Source organism: Melitaea cinxia, chromosome 25, assembly GCF_905220565.1.
Source record: "Melitaea cinxia chromosome 25, ilMelCinx1.1, whole genome shotgun sequence".
NCBI lineage: Eukaryota > Metazoa > Arthropoda > Insecta > Lepidoptera > Nymphalidae > Melitaea > Melitaea cinxia.
Genome location: NC_059418.1, coordinates 6,722,571 through 6,744,101, shown reverse-complemented (window position 1 = coordinate 6,744,101; position 21,531 = coordinate 6,722,571). Strand labels below are relative to the sequence as shown.

Sequence of the window (21,531 nt, the reverse complement as noted above, 5' to 3'; positions counted from 1 at the left end):
GTTTCTTAGTGATGAAACGTATACGCTTTTGAGTACTTTCTTTTTCTGTAATGTAAAATAATTATAATTATAAACGTGTTGTGTATGCGCTTACCGCGCACTATAAGTATAAGGATCAGCTGTCAATAAATCAGTGTGCAACTAACTAGCTTGTTTGATTGACGTGTACCCGCTCTGTTTAAGTATCTAACATGTGGCGACGAACGAACTTACGTAGGCGTTGAAAATGGCCACTGGAGGAGTATTTGGTGTTCTTTCCACTTTCGATCACCTAACACAAGAGTGGAGAAGCTACAAATGCCGCATAAACCAATGGTTTATAGCGAACGAGATAAATAACGAAAATGACAAATTAACTATCAAGAGACGGGCCATTTTGTTAAGTGCGTTAAGTGAAGCGAGTTTTAACCTAGTTAGTGACCTGGCGCTACCTCGTAAGGTGGAAGAATTGCGTTACGATGAAATAATTACACTCCTCGACGAGCATTTTACACCGAAAAGGTTCGGGTTTGCGGAGAAATCCATTTTCTACTCCGCAACTCAGCGCACAGGTGAAAGCCACACTCAGTGGGCGGCCCGGTTAAGAGGGTTAGCCGCACACTGTGCTTTCAAGAATTTGGAAGAGGCCTTGCTAGATAGGTTTATCATGGGCATGGCAGCGGGACACGAGAGGGACAAGTTGTTTGCCCAGGATCAGCGGGAGCTGACCTTGGCGAAAGCCATAGATTTGGCAGAAAGCGTGTGCTGTGCGCGCCGGGCGTCGTCGTTGGCGGCGCCGAGTGCGTGTGGCAGCGCCGTGATGGTTCCGGATGGCGTGTTCAACATCTCCAAGAAGGAAAAGTGTAGTGTGTGCGGGTTTACTAATCATAAATCTAACCAGTGTCGCTATAAAAGTTACAAGTGTAAAAAGTGTAACAACAAAGGTCATTTGTATAAAATGTGTCCTAACGACGCGAAGGTGAAGTACGTCGGGGAAGGTACTGTGGATGACGGAGACGACGGTGAGTGCTTATACAATATTCGATGTGTGACGGGCAGGCCGATGACAGAAAGCGTTCGGATCGGTGGGCTGGTTTTAGAGTTTGAAATAGATAGTGGATCAGCTGTAAGCGTTATTTCCTACAAAACATATGTGTTGTATTTCAAACGATTACCGTTGTCAGTCACCAATAAAAAATTGTTTAACTATAACGGCGGAAACATTGAAACTGTGGGCGTGGTTTTGTTGCCAATATCGTATAAAGAGCGCACGCGAGTCTTGTCTGTGTTTGTCGTACGATATGACGGTCCATCGCTGCTTGGGCGCGATTTCATACGGGAATTCGACCTCGAGTTAGTGATGACGCACTCGAGCGCACCTGTGCACGCTGTTTACACGCATGCGCTTAAAGGAAGTGATTTTAATGTTGCGGAAGATTTATTTAAAATGTTTCCTAAGGTTTTTTCTGATAGTCTCGGGTCGTTTAATAAATATACAATTAAATTGCATTTGAAGCCAGATGTAAAGCCAATATTTCTTAAAGCTAGACCGGTGCCTTATGCATTAAAAGAAAAAATAGATAAAGAACTAGATCGACTATTAGGGTTAGGTATTTTAAAAACGGTGGAACACTCGGAGTACGCATCGCCTGTGGTACCGGTGTTGAAAAAAGACGGTAGTATCCGTTTATGCGCCGATTACTTGGTTACAATTAACAAACAGTTAATAATAGATCAGTACCCCTTGCCTACTGTAAATGACTTATTATCTAAGCTGTATGGGGGCATTAAGTTTAGTAAAATTGACTTGTCTATGGCATACAATCAGCTTAGGCTATGCGAGGAGTCGCAAAACCTCACATGCATTAATACACATCGCGGTCTTTTTAATTTCACTCGTTTGGTTTTTGGGCTGGCAAGCGCACCAGCCATTTTTCAAAGAGCAATGGAGTGCTTGCTCGCCGGAATAGACGGTATCATTTTCCTATTAGATGACATATTAATAACTGCCAATGATGACGACCAGCACAGACAGCGTTTAATCACCGTGCTTCAGCGATTGGATGACGCTGGGCTGACAGTTCAAAAAAGTAAATGTGATTTTTTTAAAGATGAAATTTCATATCTTGGCCACATAGTAGACAAAAACGGGATTAGGACATCACCTGAAAAAGTAAATGCTATATTACAAGCTACTAAGCCGGAGAGCGTGTCACAATTACAGTCGTTTTTGGGACTTACGAATTATTATAGGAATTTCATACCCGACGCATCATCTGTGTTGAGTCCATTGTATAATTTATTAAATAAAAACACGAAGTGGGAATGGACCACGGCTCACGATAACGCATTTATAAAAGTAAAAAATATTTTATCGTCTGATAGGACTTTGGCGCACTTTAACCCGAACGCTAGGATTATTTTGACCGTTGATGCGTCGCCGACGGGGCTAGGAGCTGTATTATCTCAAATCGATAAGGATATGATAGAAAGGCCGATATCTTACGCTTCTCGAACGCTTTCACCGGCGGAAAAGAATTACGCGCAGATCCAAAAGGAAGCGACAGCTATTATTTTTGGCGTAAGACGGTTCCACCAGTATTTATACGGTAGGTCGCAACCCTTCGTGTTAAGGACAGACCATAAACCCCTGCTGGCCATATTCGGACTTCACAAAGGGATCCCCGAAATATCCGCTAACCGTCTCCAACGATACGCTATGTTTTTGGCCGCTTATAATTATAGTATCGAGTATATAAGTAGCAAGCAGAACATAGCGGATTATTTATCTAGGGCTTGTGAGGTTACCAATACAAGTATGCCACCACGGGAAGGTATGTCAGACGAGCTCGTCAATTGTGACGAGAGGGCGGCTTATGTTAATTTTGTTATCGACGGTGATCTACCGGTGACGCTGAGCGACCTGAGGCGTGAAACCGCTACAGACGATTGCTTGTCGCGAGTCAAGAGTTATGTATTAAACGGGTGGCCACGGAAAATTAACGATGTTAATTTGAAACCTTACTTTAATTGCCGAAATCAACTATCATACGAAAACGGATGTCTGATGCGGGGACATAAGGTAGTTATTCCGATTACGTTGCGAGAGACAGTGTGTAAAGAAATGCACAGCTCACATTTCGGGGTCGTGAAAATGAAAGCGGAAGCTCGCAAGCGGCTGTGGTTCCCGGGTGTGGACAGAGCGCTGGAGCAGCTGGCGGCGGCGTGCAGCGTGTGCGCACAGCTACGCCCCGCACCGAAACATGCGCCGCTTGCACCCTGGCCACTGCCGCCGCTTCCATTTTATAGAATTCATTTAGATTTTCTGGGGCCGGTTAACAACTTTATGTTTTTAGTTATTGTAGACGCTTACAGTAAATGGGTCGAGTGTTACGATATGACTTCTTCTTACAATTCAAAAGCTTTGATTACTAAATTATACGATTTTATGTCGCGGTTCGGAATTCCACACACATTGGTGAGTGATAATGGTACGTCTTTTACCTCTCATGAATTTAAGCACTTTTGTCTGGTTAATGGTATAAAACATATGTTATCACCTGCATATCATCCCGCTAGCAATGGACAAGCTGAGAGCTTTGTGAAAATTATTAAACGGGGGCTCAAAAGTATAATTTTACAGGGTTGTAATAAAAAAAATATTGCAGAAAAGCTGGCTAAATTTCTATTCGACTATCGAAACTCTAAAAACAGTACCACCGAAAAGTCGCCCGCGGAATTAGTGTATGGACGTACGTTGCGTTCACGGCTGGACCTCTTAAACTCGGCAGCATTAGCTTCGTCATCGTCTCCCTCACCCACAGCACTCACTCGAACCGTCGAAGACAACCAGTCCTTACAGGCTAAACATTATAAAGGTACGAAAAGACAGAGCTTTAAAGAGAACGAAATGGTTTGGGTTACTAAAAATATAAGTAATAATAAAAAAAATTGGATTGAAGGAATAGTTAAGAGAAAAGTCGGACAAGTATTATACAAAATATATGTACCACATCTGGACTGTGTGATAACAAGACACATCGACCAAATCATATTACGATTGTGCGACTCGCAGTTAGATAACAGACGTTGGGACCCAGACGTGGTGCCAGACTTAATGCCAGCGGGCGTTTTATACTCCGAATCTATCGCTCATCCAGAATGTGGAGGAGAGCCTCCGGTGGAACCATTTCAAGAGTCGTCAGCATCGGAGGAAGCGACCAACGAGCCGGTAACACCTCTCTGTACCGCCCGTTCCAGGCGTCAGGCAATAAGTCCGGTCTTTTCAACACCGACTTAATAGTTTTAGTTAGATTTAAGTAAACAATATTTTTCTTTATATTATCCTAGCTATAAGAGGGAGAGATGTTGTGTATGCGCTTACCGCACACTATAAGTATAAGGATCAGCTGTCAATAAATCAGTGTGCAACTAACTAGCTTGTTTGATTGACGTGTACCCGCTCTGTTTAAGTATCTAACAAAATGGAATAATTATAATTATAATGGATTTGCACGCCGTTTAAGGTAGATTATATGAGACATTTTAACTAATAACACGTTACGTATTAACTATATTCATGCAAATAAAGAATTTGATTTAATTTAACGAAACAAATTTAAATAAATGAACGCATTATTGACTTAAAATACTTTTGTTTTACTCTGAGTAAAAATCTATCGATTTCTACCGATTATTCGGAGCCAAATATACCGATTTTTTATTTTTCACTTTTGCAACACTGTTCGTATCGGCGAAACTATGTACATGGTTATTAGCTTCGTAACTAGTTACTGAAATCGATTACGTTAAATCACGCCCAACGCTAGTGCGTCTTGTTATTTCCTTGTGTTTTCGATTTTCCGTGCTTTCCGACTGCTTCTGTTTATTGACTCTGAGATTCCACTCCCTGTGTGACTACTGCTTGCCAAAGGACACTGATCATCTGCCTTAACGAAGACTACTTGCTGTGTTTTATATGGACTACGATTCTTTGTGTTACCCACTTTGGATTTTGTTGTGCATCGATTTGTTGTTGTTTGCTATGGGTAGTCGTGTGAAGCCTACGCGCATCATGTGCGTTAATTGCCGCCTATGTGTCAATAAATTGCGTCGATACACTGCATTGGCACTTGACACGAGGGTCACTGCTATTATATGCAGCTGGGTTTATCCTCAAATTGTAAGTATATTTGAGAATTATACACACTTTGCTACAAAAAAAATGTTTTTCGAGGAAACCTGTCTACTTGCTTAAATACTGTGGTAAAATAGAAAATTGAAATGAATTTTTATATTCATCGCCTCTAGATAGATATGATATACAAGGTTATATTTAAAAACTCTATGTTTCATTGAAAAACCATTTTTTTAATGTTTACCTAATCTTAAATACTTATATTTAACAAATTGAAATTAAAAATTATACAATATTGTGTATTTATCATCTTAGATTACTAATTAGACAAGATTTGTGATTTGAATAATAAAAACGATTAACATAAGGAACATCTGATATTAGTTTGTCCCATCTTCTTAACCCTGTATTTATTTAAATTAAAGCTTCATTATGATAATTAATCATGACATTGACCCCTGGTAAAACTAGAGTTTATGTGACATCTTTATACCAATATTATGTCATTGTATTTGTATTCTGTTTTCTAAATAAATAAATAAACAATATTTTGTTAGATCTGACTTAGCCTTTAAGACCGTATATAATAAAGAATTTAAAAAAAAAATTGGTAGCCTATTAAATGTGATCAATCTATTTTTTTTTAGATTCTGGAAGATGACTATGTGTGTGAGCCTTGCAGAGATCTTGCAATAGCTGCAGTAAACAATAATTTACAAAATGAAGTTCCTGGTAATTTAGAAGCCGGCTCAAGTACTAGTAGAGGTCATAGAAATGTATGTCTTCTATGTGGTTGCTCAATTTTGCGAAGACAGAGCGATAAAATATTGAAAGAAAGCCCTAATGAAATGCAGCAAACTATAATTACTATTATAGCAAGCAAATTAGCACCTCGAGAGGTTTGTATAATCCATATCTTTACAATTCAAAATTTATTACTTATACTTGTAACTTATAACTTATTACTTATTTTTAGATAACTCCTTCAGATCGGGTATGCCATGCTTGCTGGCTACGTACAAAAAGAGAGGCGGTTCGAATGAATAATCAAGATGAGAACAGGCAGCCATTGATTGAAATTACTGACAATGAACAACAGAAACAAAGTCGGCCAGCTCCAGCTGAGATACCACAGTCTGAGTTAACATCGACGGTGGAAACACAAAGAATTGTGCTGCCAGATTACAGACGAGCAGCCAATTCTACACATACTTGTGTTTTTCCAAATTGCAGCAGTAACACATTGCATAATATATCAGACAAATTACGAGCCACTATATTGCATAACCATAAGTATTATTTGCCAAAGTTAGCTCGTGTTTGCAGTGAACATTTAAGTATTAATTTATGGCATACTTTATATGACTCTGAAAACAGTATTCAGACATTTACTGTTGACCAAATACAACATGTTTTTTCATTTGTTAATCAATTTAACCCTTCTCTTGATTTTGAAAGTTTACAAGATATGGATGAAAGATTATTCCAGTACTGGATTGGATTAACAAAAATAAAATTCAATAATTTGATTGAGGAAGTACCACATATTTAGCAGCCTAGCAGCCCCACTGATAAAGCTGAGAACAGGTGATTCCGATGAGAGGATCTCATCTTTGGTGCAAATACCACGTCGTACATTGGAGGGTCTAATGGATAATAATGTAAGGGAGATTTTGTGCCAAGACTTTGTATCCAGAAATCTGGGTATTAATGTATTGTCTCGGGCTGAATTATTAGAGCATAATTTAATAATTCCTAATGGTTTATTTGGCAGTGATAATAATGCCATTGTCATATGTGATGGCTCATATATTTATACAATGTGTCCGGTTTCCGATGTCCGATACTTTAAGGGGTTAAAATACAATTAATTTTATCGACAAATCAGGGATTAATGATTTTTTTTTGCCATCAATAAAAAAATGGCAGTACTTTAAAAAAAATTGTCGGCGGAGCATAGATGCTTGTATTAATTTAACAATATCTACACAAGTAGAAGACTTTCAAACACAAAAGTGGTCTCAAATGTTAGTTAATAGTGTAGACAATAAATCTAGATTAAAAATATTATTTTCTAATTTTTCAGTATTAGTAAAAAACATTTTTGAAAAAATAAATTAGACAAAAAATTGATGTAATTATTCAGATTCTTAGCTTTAAAAAAAAAACCATCGTGTTAACCATTTTTTTTTATTTGTTTTTATAATAATACAGGATATTTGCTATAAATGCACATTTAAATCTTAACTCTGAGTTAGATAGTTTCGGAGCTATGATAATTTGAATGTAACTGTTCAAAGTGCATATTAGATAACTGTACAGTTGTACACCTATTCCAGTGAGTAAGATAAATTCTTCAATAATTCAAGGAACCGTAAGCAAGCACAATAAGATCCTTTGTGTGAGCAGGTAAAAACGCTGTGCACAACAGTGCGAGCGAGACAGAATAACGGCTGTCTCCAGGTAAAAAGGGTGCAGTGTGCGCTTGTGCCGTCGAGCAGTCGTCCCTCGCTCTGCGTTGTGATAACATTCCTGTGCTGTTTTAACTAAATCTACTTACTTTACATAATTGTTGTTTGTTGTTAGACTTTGTTACGTTTTTTGTTTTGTTGTTGAACTGTTACTTTTTGTTAATTACAATGAACGAGTACTCAAGCCAGCATATCGCTGACATCCATTTCGTGTATGGATTGTGTGACGGGAGTGCAAATAGAGCTGTTGTAGAGTATGCACGAAGATTTCCTAACAGACGTACGCCGAATGCTCGCACTTTCGTGAGAATTCATTTGAGACTTGCGGAAAATGGAATAAGAAAGCTCGGTAACGAACGTACTCGTGTTTTGTCGCTCCAAGATGAACAGGAAATATTGCAAATGATTACTCAAGACCCTAGCCTGAGCATTAGACGCATAGCTAATCGTCTCAGTCTATCGAAATGGTCGGTGTGGAGAATTTTAAAAAGAGAAGGATTACATCCTTACCATTTTCGAAGGGTGCAAGAAATACTGGAACCGGATTGTGTAAGAAGAGCAATTTTTTGTTCGTGGATATTGAGAGAAACGCGATATGATCCAAACTTTTTAAAAAGAATTATGTGGACAGACGAGGCCACTTTCACGCGATCGGGGTATACGAACTACCGTAACGAACACCTTTGGCTTCAAGAAAATCCACATGCGATCCGCCCAAGTTCTTTTCAACACAAATTTTCTGTTAACGTTTGGGCCGGAATGATTGACGACACTCTAATTGGACCAATCATTTTACCGGAGACAATGAATAGCCCAAGATTTCTAAATTTCCTGGAAACGGATTTTTTGGATGTTCTATTGGAATTACCATTGGCCTACAGGACCAGAATGATTCTGCAATTAGATGGTGCTCCGGCACACTTCGCGCTTCGTGTGCGTAATCATTTAAACGCACACTATTCGTCGTGGATCGGACGCGGAGGAACAATTGCTTGGCCACCGCGGTCGCCAGATTTAACACCTCTTGATTTTTTTTTGTGGGGCACACTCAAACGAAGAGTGTATGTAAATGTGCCAAATACACGAGAGGAGTTAGCAGAAAGAATAATACAAGCAGCAAACGAATTGCGAGAAGACAGGGCAATGATCCAGCGCTCTACGCAACACGTTGCACTAAGAGCAACAGCATGTCTGCAGAGACAAGGAGGTCACTTTGAGCAGTTTTTGTAACTATTTTGCCAAATTAAATGCAATTGATATAAATTATTTTGTTTTATTTCATTTGCTAGTATATCCACGCTTTTCAAGTAAGTATGTTTACACTGTCATAGCTCCTAAACTATCTAACTCAGAGTTAAGATTTAAATGTGCATTTATAGCAAATATCCTGTATTATTATAAAAACAAATAAAAAAAAATGGTTAACACGATGGTTTTTTTTTAAAGCTAAGAATCTGAATAATTACATCAATTTTTTGTCTAATTTATTTTTTCAAAAATGTTTTTTACTAATACTGAAAAATTAGAAAATAATATTTTTAATCTAGATTTATTGTCTACACTATTAACTAACATTTGAGACCACTTTTGTGTTTGAAAGTCTTCTACTTGTGTAGATATTGTTAAATTAATACAAGCATCTATGCTCCGCCGACAATTTTTTTTAAAGTACTGCCATTTTTTCATTGATGGCAAAAAAAAATCATTAATCCCTGATTTGTCGATAAAATTAATTGTATTTTAACCCCTTAAAGTATCGGACATCGGAAACCGGACACATTGTATAAAGGATCCGCTTGCGTTAGCTGTGGTCAACACACGTGTTTTAGTGATCTTGGTGTCTTATTTCTTATTGTTTACAGTGTAAATAGTAGATTATTGTGGGATTAGTGGTTAAACTAACATTTTTACTGTAGGTAAGTGTTTAATTATAATTGTATTGTAAGTTTAGTGTATATATTTAATTTTAAAAATGGATCTCGATCGTCCTCCAGACCCGCCAGATACGGGTGGTTCTACTGACGATCGAAATATAATATCTGAATCCTCTTCCTCTCATCAAAATATACGAAAACGCCCAGCTATTGACTCTTCCAGCGACTCTTCTTATAAAAAAATTATTGTACATCCATCCACGGCTAGCCCATCAATACAATCCCTTTACACACACCCATCCTTTTCCGAAGGCCCTAAGAGTTACTCTGATGATGACAAAGGTCCCTTCATTGTCCATGTTTCCCGTGAAACCCCAGACCCAGCCTCAGGAACTACTATTCGCGCTTTGAAATTCGGCCAATTTTTACACACACACAAAATTGGCTTGGTTGTGAAAGACGGTGTTAGCACATTCAATGCCTATTTAATAATGAGATTTAGGCTGGATTCTCACCTTATCATCAGAGATGTTCGCGTAGGCCCAAATTATTTAAATGTGTCTATAGTTAATAGATGGCACCCTAGGACGGTTTATTAAAAAAATATGTAATTTGGAACAAATTTAAGTAAAAAAAAGGATAATCCACGGCGCCGTGTAGTCGGCCTGGCAGCATGTGTGTGGCTGACTACACGGCGCCGTGGGGAGGAGAGATTATCTTGTATTGATCTTTTTTATGGGTTATTTATAACTTATTATTAGGTTTATGGGTAAAATAAAACAATTAATCAATTGTGTTTAGTTTTAATTATATAAAAAATAAAAGCAAAAGAAAAACATACATAAACCGAAAATCAAAATGAAAAACAGGAAACAAATTATTTATTTCTTACAACTAAGCTTGATAGTCTGAAAACTATGAATGAAAAACACAAAAGCATTGGGTACAAAAACCAGGTGATCCGTCGCATCCTTTACATTCATATAAAGTAGCCACCCTCTTCTTATTTTGTTTGCAACCCTTGCATTCCTTCCTAACAATTTCTCTAATTGTTCTGGTGCCTCTTCCTTCCTTCTTTTCGCGCAACTTCACATTTTCAATTTTTGTCAATTTATGCTCTACTTGTAGTACCTTAAGTTGAACTGGTTTTTTTGGCAATAGCTTTTCCAAAATGGAAAGTCGAAAATCATACAAATTCACCTTTTGATTTGTTGAAAATTTGTTATACAAACAATAAGCATTTGCTACGCTCATTTGTAGTACATGGATGAAGAGTTTTTTATACCACCTCATGGTCTTTCTTTCACATGGGTAGTAAGCCAGCATCTGGTCCTGTAGGTCGACCCCAGACATAAAATTGTTGTAATGAACAATTGCTGAAGGTTTGGCCAGAACTTGGCCTCTTTTGTTGGTAACTTCCATGATTTCATTATCATGCTCTGTCGATATATACAGCACATATCTTTTATCTCTCCACTTACCAATGTGCACGTTATTTAAAAAAAAAGACTTGTTTTCCCCCTTTTTAAGGGTGACTGTGCCAAGGTCAACAGGATTTCCTTTTCTATTTTTTCTTAAGGTGCCAGTGCAGTATGTTTGTCGGTCCAGCAACTTCACAGCCAAATCATAAGAATTATAATAGTTGTCCATATATACACTATGGCCGGAATCCAGATTTTCGTGTAGTAATTTTAGCACAATTTTTTGTGTGTGTCCTTCTCCTGAAGTTTCTTCACCTGCACCACCATATATTTGAAATTTTAATACAATCCCTTCAGGTTCTGCCAGAACATATAACTTAACACCATACTTATGGCGTTTGTTTTTAATATATTGACGGAAGAGAAGCCGTCCCCGCCACAACACCATGGACTCGTCAAGAGAAAGCTGTTTCCCTGGACTATAAATATTTTTCATAGTAGTATTGAAGTTATCCACAATTGGAAGGATTTTAGCCAATCGATCCTCGTCACTTGGATCTGATGAAAAGTGCAGGCATCGTAATATTAGCATGAACCGATTACGTGACATATATTGTCTAAAAGAAGGTATATTAAATAGCCAGTGAGTTTTCCAGTAGTCATTCAGTCTATTTAGCCGAATAGTCCCGGTGTGAAGTAGTAACCCAAGAAAGGTCATGAATTCCTCGCGTGTTAATTCCTTCCAATTGGTAATTCTTGATTTATCAGTTATTCCAGGCTGCTGTAATACTCTTTCAGCATTAAGATTTGTTTCACGTATAATTAAATCGAGAATGTCATCATTTAAAAATAATAGAAACGTTTCAAATGGGTCAGAGGGCACTGGAACTAATAGTTCTTGGGCTTTGGTAAACTCTAAGGTTTTCATCGAACCTGTGGAAGACCATGTTGCTGTAGCTCCCTGGAGTGAAGGCTGGCCATCGATATTTTGTGCGACTTGCCCATTGTTGTCACCAGAACGTGGAAGTGCTGACGTAGATGAATGACCAGCATCATGTGAAGGAAAAATGGAACTTTCTGAAGATAAATGACTTTCCTCAGAGAATGTCGGGGTAATCGCGGAAGACCTCAGTAAAGAAACAGATGGCGTTTCTTGAGTATTGATCAATAAATGGTCGGGAATCTCACCAAAAGGACCATCATCTTGTATCAATGAAGGTGAACCTCGTCCTGTTGACATCTGCTCTGAAATATCTTCCATGTTGCTATGCTCATCATGAAGGGAGCCATCAGGTCGTATCGAAGTAAGAGCTGACTGGCGGCGGCGGGCAGCAATTCGCGAATCCATTATACTTAAATCGCTATCACTCGTATCAGACTCGTCTTCTTCATCATTACACTGAATAAACAGCTTCCTCACTTGAGCAATCACTTTCGTCCGAACTACTGTCTATGATTGTTTTTCGGCGTTTTTTAGCACCAGAAATCGAAGAATTATCGCTAGAAAAGCACTTCGACGAACCCGGCTCTTCACTCATTTTGGCGCGAAAATTAAGTGTGATTTACAATCGTCTATAAAATACAAATATTACGCTATTCAAAATCCATAAACGGTATTTGTAAGATCAACAAATCGAGCGCGTGGCTGCATAAGCGACGTGACCCTGCCTTGGAAGCCGGCGGCGTACTAACTCATCGAAACGAGACGGGTGCGCTCCACGGCGCCGTGTGCTCAGCCCCCCGCTCCCCCACGGCGCCGTGTGAGTGGCCTACTACTGCTCCACGGCGCCGTGTATTAGGCACTGAATGTGTTAAAAATGTAGGCAGAAATAAAATTTCTGTTGAATTTATTTCAGCTCAAACTGCAAATGATTTCTTAAAAAATCCCATATTAGGAATGTGTAAGTTCAATGCTTCTGTACCGACTTACAATATAACTCGAATGGGTCTTGTAAAGGGTATTCCGGTTGACTGGTCAATGGAGGAATTAGTGGAGTCATTAGAGCTCCCCTCTGGCTGTGGTTAAATTATGAAAGCTCGTAGGCTGAATCGCAAAAATATTCAGGAAGGCGTAGTCACTTAGGTCCCAACCCAGTCAGTGGTTCTAACTTTTAGAGGTCAAATTCTCCCAAGTAGAGTTTTTTCGTTCCATACATCCTTACCAGTTGAGACCTATAATTTACCTACCATACAGTGCCTAAATTGTTGCCGTTTTGGCCACATTAAGACACAATGCAGGTCACAGCCAAGGTGCTACAAGTGTTCACAATCGCACACAGGTGAGTCATGCGACGTAACTAAAGAAAATGCCACTTGCTTACATTGCTCTGGTAGGCATTTTACTACCGAGAAGGACTGTCCTGAATTCCTCCGTCAAATTAAAATTAAAACCGATATGTCCACGGATAACATATCCTATATAGAAGCATCCTCTTGCTATCCTCCTGTTCGTCGTTCATATGCAGAGATGACAAAGGAAATGTTCACTCCCCCAGTATATATTCCCTCCTCCTCAACACAACCTCCTTCTTCACCGAATAGGTCCTATCGCAAAACGGTAACGCATTATCCTCGCCCTGTAGCCGCTCTAGGCAAAGGGTACGATAAACAAGCCCATCAATACATTGTAGGTGACATCCCTTCCTCTCTCCCTAATGGTTGTGCACTAATCAACCCTCAAAGTCCCTTAACCCCTTACAGTAGTAACCTGTTAGAAAACCTCGTCCAAATGATCCTTGGTATTATTACTACATGTAATGATATGTCCTTACCGCCCAACGTTGCCGCATCACTTGCTCAACTCTTTTCGATCCTTAAAAATGGCCCCACTCAGCTTCCTTCAATGGAACTGTAAGAGCATCCGCCCAAAAAAACATGAAATCCTATCCTTAATCAACCTGCATAATCCTTCCATTATTGCCATCTCTGAAACATGGTTAGTTCCAGGTTCTCGTTTTCGGGTTCCGGGTTTCTTCTGTTTGAGAGATGACAGAAGTGATGGGTATGCGGGTAGTGCCATCCTCATTCGGCACAAAATCCCCTTCTCCCAAATCCCTATATCCTCCCCCGGCCAGCACATCAATGCATTTGCTGTTAGATCCTGTGACATTTCCTTTTTATCCCTGTATATTCCTCATCCTAGTCCTTCCCTAATCCCTGAACTCCGTTCTATCTTTTCTTCTCTTCCTAGCCCTGTTCTTGTCATGGGAGATTTAAACTCCCATCACACCTCCTGGGTATCCCACCTTACTGATGGTTTTGCTCTCCTGTTGTTGGACATCTTTGATGAATTCAACTTTTGCATTCTCAATGATGGTTCACCAACTCGAAGAGCTTATCCTAATCAGAACCCCAAATCTGCTGACCTTTCCTTAGCCTCCCCTTCCTTAGCTTCTATGTTGTCCTGGAAAGTCCTCCCATCCACTTTTGGCAGTGATCACTTTCCCATTATCCTTGCTATGCATTTACGACCTTCCCTGCCTTCTAACCCTATCCCTATTCTTAAATTTAAATTGAAGTTTTCTAATTTCTCTGCTTATGCTGAATCTGTTGATAGCATGATTGACATCCTCCCTGGTTCTCAAGATGATGGAAATATTTTAATTTGTTATGATCTTTTTCTTAATGCTATTTTAAATTCTGCTAATACCCATTTTCCTAAAAAGCACCACTCAAAAACACGTTTGCTTTCCACCCCCTGGTGGGATGAGGATTGCAAACGCCTGGCTGAACTAAGATCGGAAGCAGAAAAGGCATACTCTCTGAGCATGTGCCCTGAAAACTTTATCAGGTATCAAAAATTGGATGCCAAGTTTAAACGCTTGGTGTCAAAAAAGAAAAATTTTTGTTGGATTCGCTTCTGTGAATCCCTTACTCCCCGCTCTCCTCCACGTCTAGTTTGGAACCAACTTAAAAAATTTCGCCGCTCCCTAGCCTCTGATAGCCTGTCCTCTAATGATCCTTCTGTATGGCTTAATGATTTTGCAGACAAACTCGCCCCTCCCTTTGTCCCTTGTGAGGACAATATCTTTACTTCAATGCCAGCATCTATCTCGGATGAAATGGATGCCCCCTTTTCTTTTTCTGAGCTTCAGTGTGCTCTGAATGGATTGAAAGATTCAACACCTGGGGAAGATGGCATTCCATACTCTCTTATCCAAAATTTAAATGATAAAGCAAAACATTGCTATCTTAACATAATTAACACCTTGTTTATGACAGGAACCGTCCCGCAATCATGGAAGTCTCAAATTATTATTCCAATATTAAAACAAGGTAAAAATCCCTTAGACAGTAATTCTTATCGTCCTATTGCTTTATCGTCTATTCTGGCAAAAGTTACTGAGCACCTTTTGAAAAATCGCCTGGAATGGATAGTGGAAAGTAGAAACATTCTGTCTCCCTCCCAATTTGGCTTCCGGAAGGGTTTCAGCACAACTGACAGTTTAAGCTTACTCACAACAGACATTCGATTAGATTTTGCTAAGGGAGAATATCTTGTAGGCATTTTTCTGGACGTAGCGTCTGCATACGATAGTGTCCTTCTTCCGATAATCAGGCAGAAAATGCACCAGCTGAGTATTCCGCCAAGAATGGTTCATTTTATATGTAGTATGCTATCTTGCAGAACAATATCTGTGAGACATCCACTATTTGTGCTTCCTCCCAGATTCATCTGGAAGGGTCTTCCTCAAGGCTCTGTTCTCAGTCCCTTGCTCTATAGTATTTATACACATGATCTCGATATGTCTGTTGATAGCTTTTGTAACATTTTGCAGTATGCAGATGACATTGTTTTATATCATAGTTCAAATTCAGTAGAAAATTTATCTTTTCGACTTAACTCTGCTTTGCATTACCTAGGCCAGTGGCTGGGTGACAACGGTCTATCTTTATCGATAAACAAATGCCAGGCTGTCACCTTTACTAGGAAAAGAGTAGCCCCTGTCTTTGATTTGGTTTATCAGGGTGAGCGCATCAACCTGGTGGACAAGGCGAAATTTCTTGGTATAATACTCGACAGCAAACTGAATGGATTTTCCCACATAGAATATATTTCCAAAAAGTGTGAAAAATCACTTAATGTATTAAGAGAAGTATCAGGTGTATGGTGGGGTGCACATCCCTACTGCTTAAAATTAATTTATCATGCCCTTGTCCGTAGTCATATGGATTATTGTCTGTTTGTTTTAGACCCTATTAGTAAGTCACTATCACAAAAGTTAAATAAAATCCAATACAAAAGCCTACGGATTATCCTAGGTGCCATGAAATCGTCGCCTACTAATGCCCTACAGGTTGAGTGTGTTGACCCTCCTTTGCAAATCAGAAGACAATTTTTAAGCGATCGTTTTGTCATAAAATCATTACAGCTGTCTTCCCATCCTCTTTGGCCTAAACTCAACAAGCTCTCCCAACTCTGCAACCCAAACCGGCCACGTTCCTACATTTTAATCAGCTACACCAAATTTTCAAACCTCCCAAATCCTCTCTCAACCTTTTGTATCAATCCCTTATTCTCTACTTCCTTCAAAGCCCTTACCTTCAATGTTCCTATCGTCACAGATTTGGGTCTGAAAAAAGGAGATCCTGGTATAAAGTTAAAATTTCAAGAAATTCTTCATCAAAATTGGTTAAATCATCATCATATATATACCGATGCATCTAAACTTTCCCCGTCCAGCTGTGTTGGTGCTGCCTGCTGGATCCCTAAATTTAAAATCATTCTCCAATTTAAGTGTCCCCCTGAAACATCTGTATTTACCGGTGAAGCTAGGGATTTTCCGATACCACCTAAGTATCGATACTTACTCATTTCGATAATACTCAAATCTTTTTTCGATACTACACAAATAAGTACTCCTCAAGTATCGATACTTACTGATATCGATACTTTTTGGAACTTTTATTTTATTATTTTGAGGGTGCTATCAATGAACGTTGAAGGATAATAATTTAAACAAAATTGAGACGAAAAAAACTATTTATTTATTATAAATGTTTATTAGGCTTATTATAATTTAAACAAAAAACTCTTCAGCATTAAGATTGCCCAAAAACAGTAACTGTTCAAGGTATTTAGAAGACAATCTGTTTCTTGTTTGTGTCATTGTTGCACCGGCTTTGGAAAAAAGGCACTCGCTAGGAACTGATGTTGCAACAACAATTAAATATTGCTGTGCATACTTGTACAGACAAGGAAACACCAACTTCATGTCATCCCATTCTGCAAATGGGTTGCTTTTAAGAGAAACTACTGGATTTGATAAATAAAGAGAAACTTCATCTCCCTGATGAGATTTTTTTTTCTTCTTGTGCCCATGTGCTAAATCTTTATGATGTTTCCAAAAATCGTATTCAGGTGGTGCAGTAAATGAGACATCATCTTCTGACTTACTTGGGCTACTTAGTTGTCCGACAACCATGGTTCTAAGTTTTTGAATAGCTCTTCCGCATGCAGAGGAGTCTTGGAAATGCAGATTTTTAAACCTTGGGTCTAGAATTGTTGCAATGGCTGCATGATCGTTTAATTCAATCACCCCATACCTCCTTTTCAGCTCTCTCAATAAAACATCCTTACATTCTTTAACGATAGCGGAGTTTGGAGTGATACTATTCAGTTCTGTAGTTAAGCAATTAAGCATTGGTATAATTTTGGAGATTGTTACATACTTTTGGCCCGATGATTCTCTTGTTACATATTCAAAAGGCTTTAATACAGTTGTAAGCTCATTCAAGGTTTCCATTTCCACTGCACTTGGCAAATTTGGAGCCACTACACTCTCAATTACAATTTCTGATATTACTATTCTTAACTTTAGAAATCGCTCTAACATAAAAAAAGTTGAGTTCCACCTAGTTCTTACATCTGCAATAAGTTTTAAAACTGATCCTGCCGAAACATTATTACGCATTTGGATTTTTCGTAGCTTATCCGACTGCACAACACTATTTTTTATCCAATTAACAATTTCTCGTACTTTTATAACAGCTGATTTAACACTGGGCAACTTTAGTGCCTCTTCAACTACAAGGTTAATAGTATGGGCAAAACACGGTAAATGTTTTTTTTCGCCTAAAGACATTCGTATGGCAGCCAACATTGAACTGGCATTATCTGATACAGCAGCACGAATTTTGGTAAGTGGAATATTCCATTTTTTCAAAATATCCAGCAGGTTTTCCGATATGTATTCAGCTGTATGTCGCTCTCTTAATGCACGAGTTGCAAGATAATACATACACATTTGACCATTTTCTACAAAATGTATGGTGACGCCCATGAATCCTACTTCATTCATTGTCTCTGTCCATATGTCCAGCGTTAAACAGAAATTGTCTATCTTGGATAATTTGGACTTACAAATAGTTATACAAGCTTCGTACTTTTCGGTAGTCATTTTCTTTAAATACTTTGCGCCAGGAACTTTAAAAGTAGGCTCCAGTTCTTTTACAAGTCGTAAAAAGCCTTCACCTTCAACTATATTAAATGGACGCATATCTTGACAGATAAAAAATATCAATGCTTGAACAATTCTGTTATACTTCGTACCACCAGCTAAAAATAAAACTCAATTTTAATACATGTAATATTAAATTAAATATTTATATTTTTTTCTTTAACACTAATACTATATGTATTAATATTATTTTGCTAATATTTAATTAAATATCTATTTATTTACCTTTATTAGATGAAATTCGTTCAAACGCATTCTTTATTGAATTGCTCAGACATAGCTCCCTTGCAGTCTCCGAGTCCATACTTGTTAATGTGGTTACACTAGAGCAATCATCACGATCTTCTGAAATTTTCGATGTTGATGCTTGGGGTTGATCATCTTCCATTAAATACCTGGAGTTGGCCAACACTATTGTATTTTTTGAACTGAAACATAATAACAAAAATTAACACTTGATAGATCGATAATCTTCAAAGTATCGATAATACCAACTCCAACACTACCGCCATTTAACAACACTATTACACTAACAAAAACAAACACATAACCTTAAATTGTTTAAATCGTATTTATACAAAGGAAATATCTCATCACCGGTCATCAATTACTATTCATATATTATTAATATATAGACAAGACAATCACAGTACCACTGCTGCAAAACTATTTTTTATACAAATAAAATAGGTAGGAGTAGGTAGGATTTTTTATTTAACATCTTAGGAAAGCAATCGCAAAAAAAAAGAAAAGTTTAGAATCCTACCTTTCGTTGGACTTATTATTTTCTTTTTTCTGTAATTTGCCTTTGTCCACAGAAATTCCATGAGTTTTAGAATGCTTGAATAAATTCGACGTATTCCCACAATACTTCACAGACTTAAAACACTGTTTACATTTTGCAATTGTTTCGTTTGTTTTGGTAAAATGTGTCCATATTATAGATTTTGGTGGTGCCATGATAACATTGGAATAAACCGATGAATTTGATGATTACAATTAATAAAATTACTTGTAAACAATCACTTAACACTTTCACAATGGTGGAATGGCGAGATGATTTGCGACTCGCAAATCATCTCGCCATTCTCGCAATTTCTCGCAATTTCTCGCAAATTGCGAGCGGGTGCGGGTGTTTTCTTCTCTCGCTTTCGGCTCGGGCGGGCTCGGCTGAAGTCGGACGAATTCGGCTAGCCCAGCGCGAGACAACGCGTCACTCACGCCGCCACGCGACGAATACCGGTAACTCGGTAACCTGATTAGCTGACTGTTTTTGCCTCGTTTTTGCTCTCTTAGTTCTGTATGATGCGTTCTCGGTTTTTTTTATTGTATTCGGTTGTTTTGCTGATTCGATTCGATACCAAGTATTTTTGTTTCGATACCGATTATGTATCGCAAAATTGATTCGATACAATAAATACTTGGTATCGAATCAAAAGTATCGAGTACCTACTCGTATTTATTAGTATCGGAATATCCCTAGGTGAAGCTATTGCTATACTGGAAGCCATCCTCTTTGCCCTCTCCCATGACTTAGGACCGACAGTAATTTTCACTGACTCACTAAGTTGTCTCTTAGCCATTAAGGAAAATCCCTTTCGTAGCAAATTGAAAATTTCTACTGTTTTTAAGATTAGAGAGGCTTTGCTCTCTTGCAGTCAAAAGGGTCTGCATATTCTGCTCGTCTGGATTCCAGGCCATTCAGGCATTGCAGGCAATGAGACAGCAGATTCATGTGCTAAAGCCGCAATCCAAACTGGTATCCTTGATCACTACAAAAACTCCTGCCAAGACCTTCGTTCCCTAGCCAAAATCCATATGGACAAGTCCTGGAATTTATCGTGGAGTTCATCAAAATTGGTAAAGGGTAAATTTTACTCAAATATACAACCAGACATCCCAAGACGCCCTTGGTTTTCTCTTCATAGACATGCTCGTCGTTGGGTAACATCTAGCATATGTCGCTTACGTCTTGGCCATGCGTGTACACCTGTTCATCTGGCCAAAATCAGAGTTCGTGACCACTCATTGTGTGAATGTGGCCTTGACGAAGGCACGGTTTCCCACATCCTTTTTTCCTGTCCCAAACTCATCCGTCCTATATACGACATCCTTCCCCATGATATTCCCCGCCCTATAAATGTTCAATGTTTGTTAATGTTGGTGTTTAGTCCCTATTGTAGATTTTAGTGTAAATATTTTGAAATAAATAAAATTAAGTTGTAAATAAATCATGTGTCTGTCCTAGTGTAATTATTTTGTAATAGTTTAGTTACTAACAGCTGTAGTCTTAGTTTAACATTAAATGTTTGTGTTGTTTTAGGTTATGGTGTAACAATGAAAGTCTGACTATTTTGCCTGTTTTCAAAATTAAATAGAGACTGTTATCTCTACTGCACCGACCAATTAATCTCCTTCGTGTGTTCTCCACTCTACGTGACATTGGCGGAATCAACCGTGCTACTTTGGCACAACTGAAAGCCATTAAACCAATCAATCAATCAATCAATTTATATAAATAAAAGCTCAAACTATTCATTCCAAAAAGTCACATATTCACTGCATAAATACAGAAATCTGTGAAACCCTTTTTGACAGTTGCTAGTGATGGATATATTGTTGATTGTTTTGGCCCTTATAAAGCAACTACATCGGACTCTGTTATAATAAACAATTTATTTAGTAGTCCTGATTCTGCCCTAAGATTATATTTTAGAAATAATGATGTTTTCATACTAGATAGGGGTTTTAGGGACAGCATTAGTTTATTACAAGGGTGCGGCTATAAACCCTACATGCCAGAATCTTTAATAGAAGGCGAGCACCAGTTAACTACAGCTCAAGCCAACCGTAGCCGCTGTGTTACCATTTGCAGATGGGTGGTGGAAGTGATCAATGGCTACTTTAAAAGAGATTTTAAATTACTGCGACAAGAATATTTTCATAGATCACTTCCTCACATGATGCAAAACTTTCGAATAGCAGCGGCTTTTTTAAACAAGTTTGGTGCTCGGCTTTAAGACAATGAATATGCAAATGACATATTAGCAATAATTAGACAAAATATTACTTTACCAAATAATCTGGCTGAGATGGTTGAAGCGGTCAACATGAATAGACGATCCAGTCATTTTCAAAGCATAACAGTGGATCAGGAAAATATTTACTTTCCTGTACTTGAATCAAGCG

The 21,531-nt window shown here is 38.3% G+C and overlaps 3 protein-coding genes across 3 annotated transcripts; 2 read left to right on the top strand and 1 right to left on the bottom strand.

Annotated features, from left to right (window-relative positions):
- The first annotated feature begins 224 nt into the window (after window positions 1–224).
- LOC123666069 (uncharacterized protein K02A2.6-like) lies at window positions 225–4,279 on the top strand. Its single transcript, XM_045600277.1, has one exon. It carries the CDS (start codon window positions 227–229, stop codon window positions 4,277–4,279), a length of 4,053 nt encoding a protein of 1,350 aa, XP_045456233.1. The 5' UTR covers window positions 225–226.
- A 478-nt stretch (window positions 4,280–4,757) lies between these two features.
- LOC123665925 lies at window positions 4,758–6,937 on the top strand. The gene is made up of 3 exons (XM_045600154.1): window positions 4,758–5,161; window positions 5,764–6,015; window positions 6,093–6,937. The coding sequence occupies exons 1-3, from the start codon at window positions 4,958–4,960 to the stop codon at window positions 6,666–6,668; spliced, it is 1,032 nt and encodes a 343-aa protein (XP_045456110.1). The 5' UTR covers window positions 4,758–4,957; the 3' UTR covers window positions 6,669–6,937.
- A 9,965-nt stretch (window positions 6,938–16,902) lies between these two features.
- LOC123666068 (E3 SUMO-protein ligase ZBED1-like) lies at window positions 16,903–19,925 on the bottom strand. The gene is made up of 3 exons (XM_045600275.1): window positions 19,792–19,925; window positions 18,568–18,770; window positions 16,903–18,440 (listed from the first exon to the last, which is right to left on the bottom strand). The coding sequence occupies exons 1-3, from the start codon at window positions 19,923–19,925 to the stop codon at window positions 16,903–16,905; spliced, it is 1,875 nt and encodes a 624-aa protein (XP_045456231.1).
- Window positions 19,926–21,531: the final 1,606 nt, after the last annotated feature.

Bases quoted from the DNA above. Each gene is read 5' to 3' on its own strand.
- LOC123666068 (XM_045600275.1), bottom strand. From the start codon at position 19,925: ATGGCTAAGAGACAACTTAGTGAGTCAGTGAAAATTACTGTCGGTCCT. The intron at 18,771-19,791 runs GTACTCGATACT...ATTATGTTTCAG, and splicing joins ATACTAATAAATACGAGTAG to TTCAAAAAATACAATAGTGT. The intron at 18,441-18,567 runs GTAAATAAATAG...TTTTATTTTTAG, and splicing joins ACGAATTTCATCTAATAAAG to CTGGTGGTACGAAGTATAAC.
- LOC123666069 (XM_045600277.1), top strand. From the start codon at position 227: ATGGCCACTGGAGGAGTATTTGGTGTTCTTTCCACTTTCGATCACCTA.
- LOC123665925 (XM_045600154.1), top strand. From the start codon at position 4,958: ATGGACTACGATTCTTTGTGTTACCCACTTTGGATTTTGTTGTGCATC. The intron at 5,162-5,763 runs GTAAGTATATTT...ATTTTTTTTTAG, and splicing joins GCTGGGTTTATCCTCAAATT to ATTCTGGAAGATGACTATGT. The intron at 6,016-6,092 runs GTTTGTATAATC...ACTTATTTTTAG, and splicing joins GCAAATTAGCACCTCGAGAG to ATAACTCCTTCAGATCGGGT.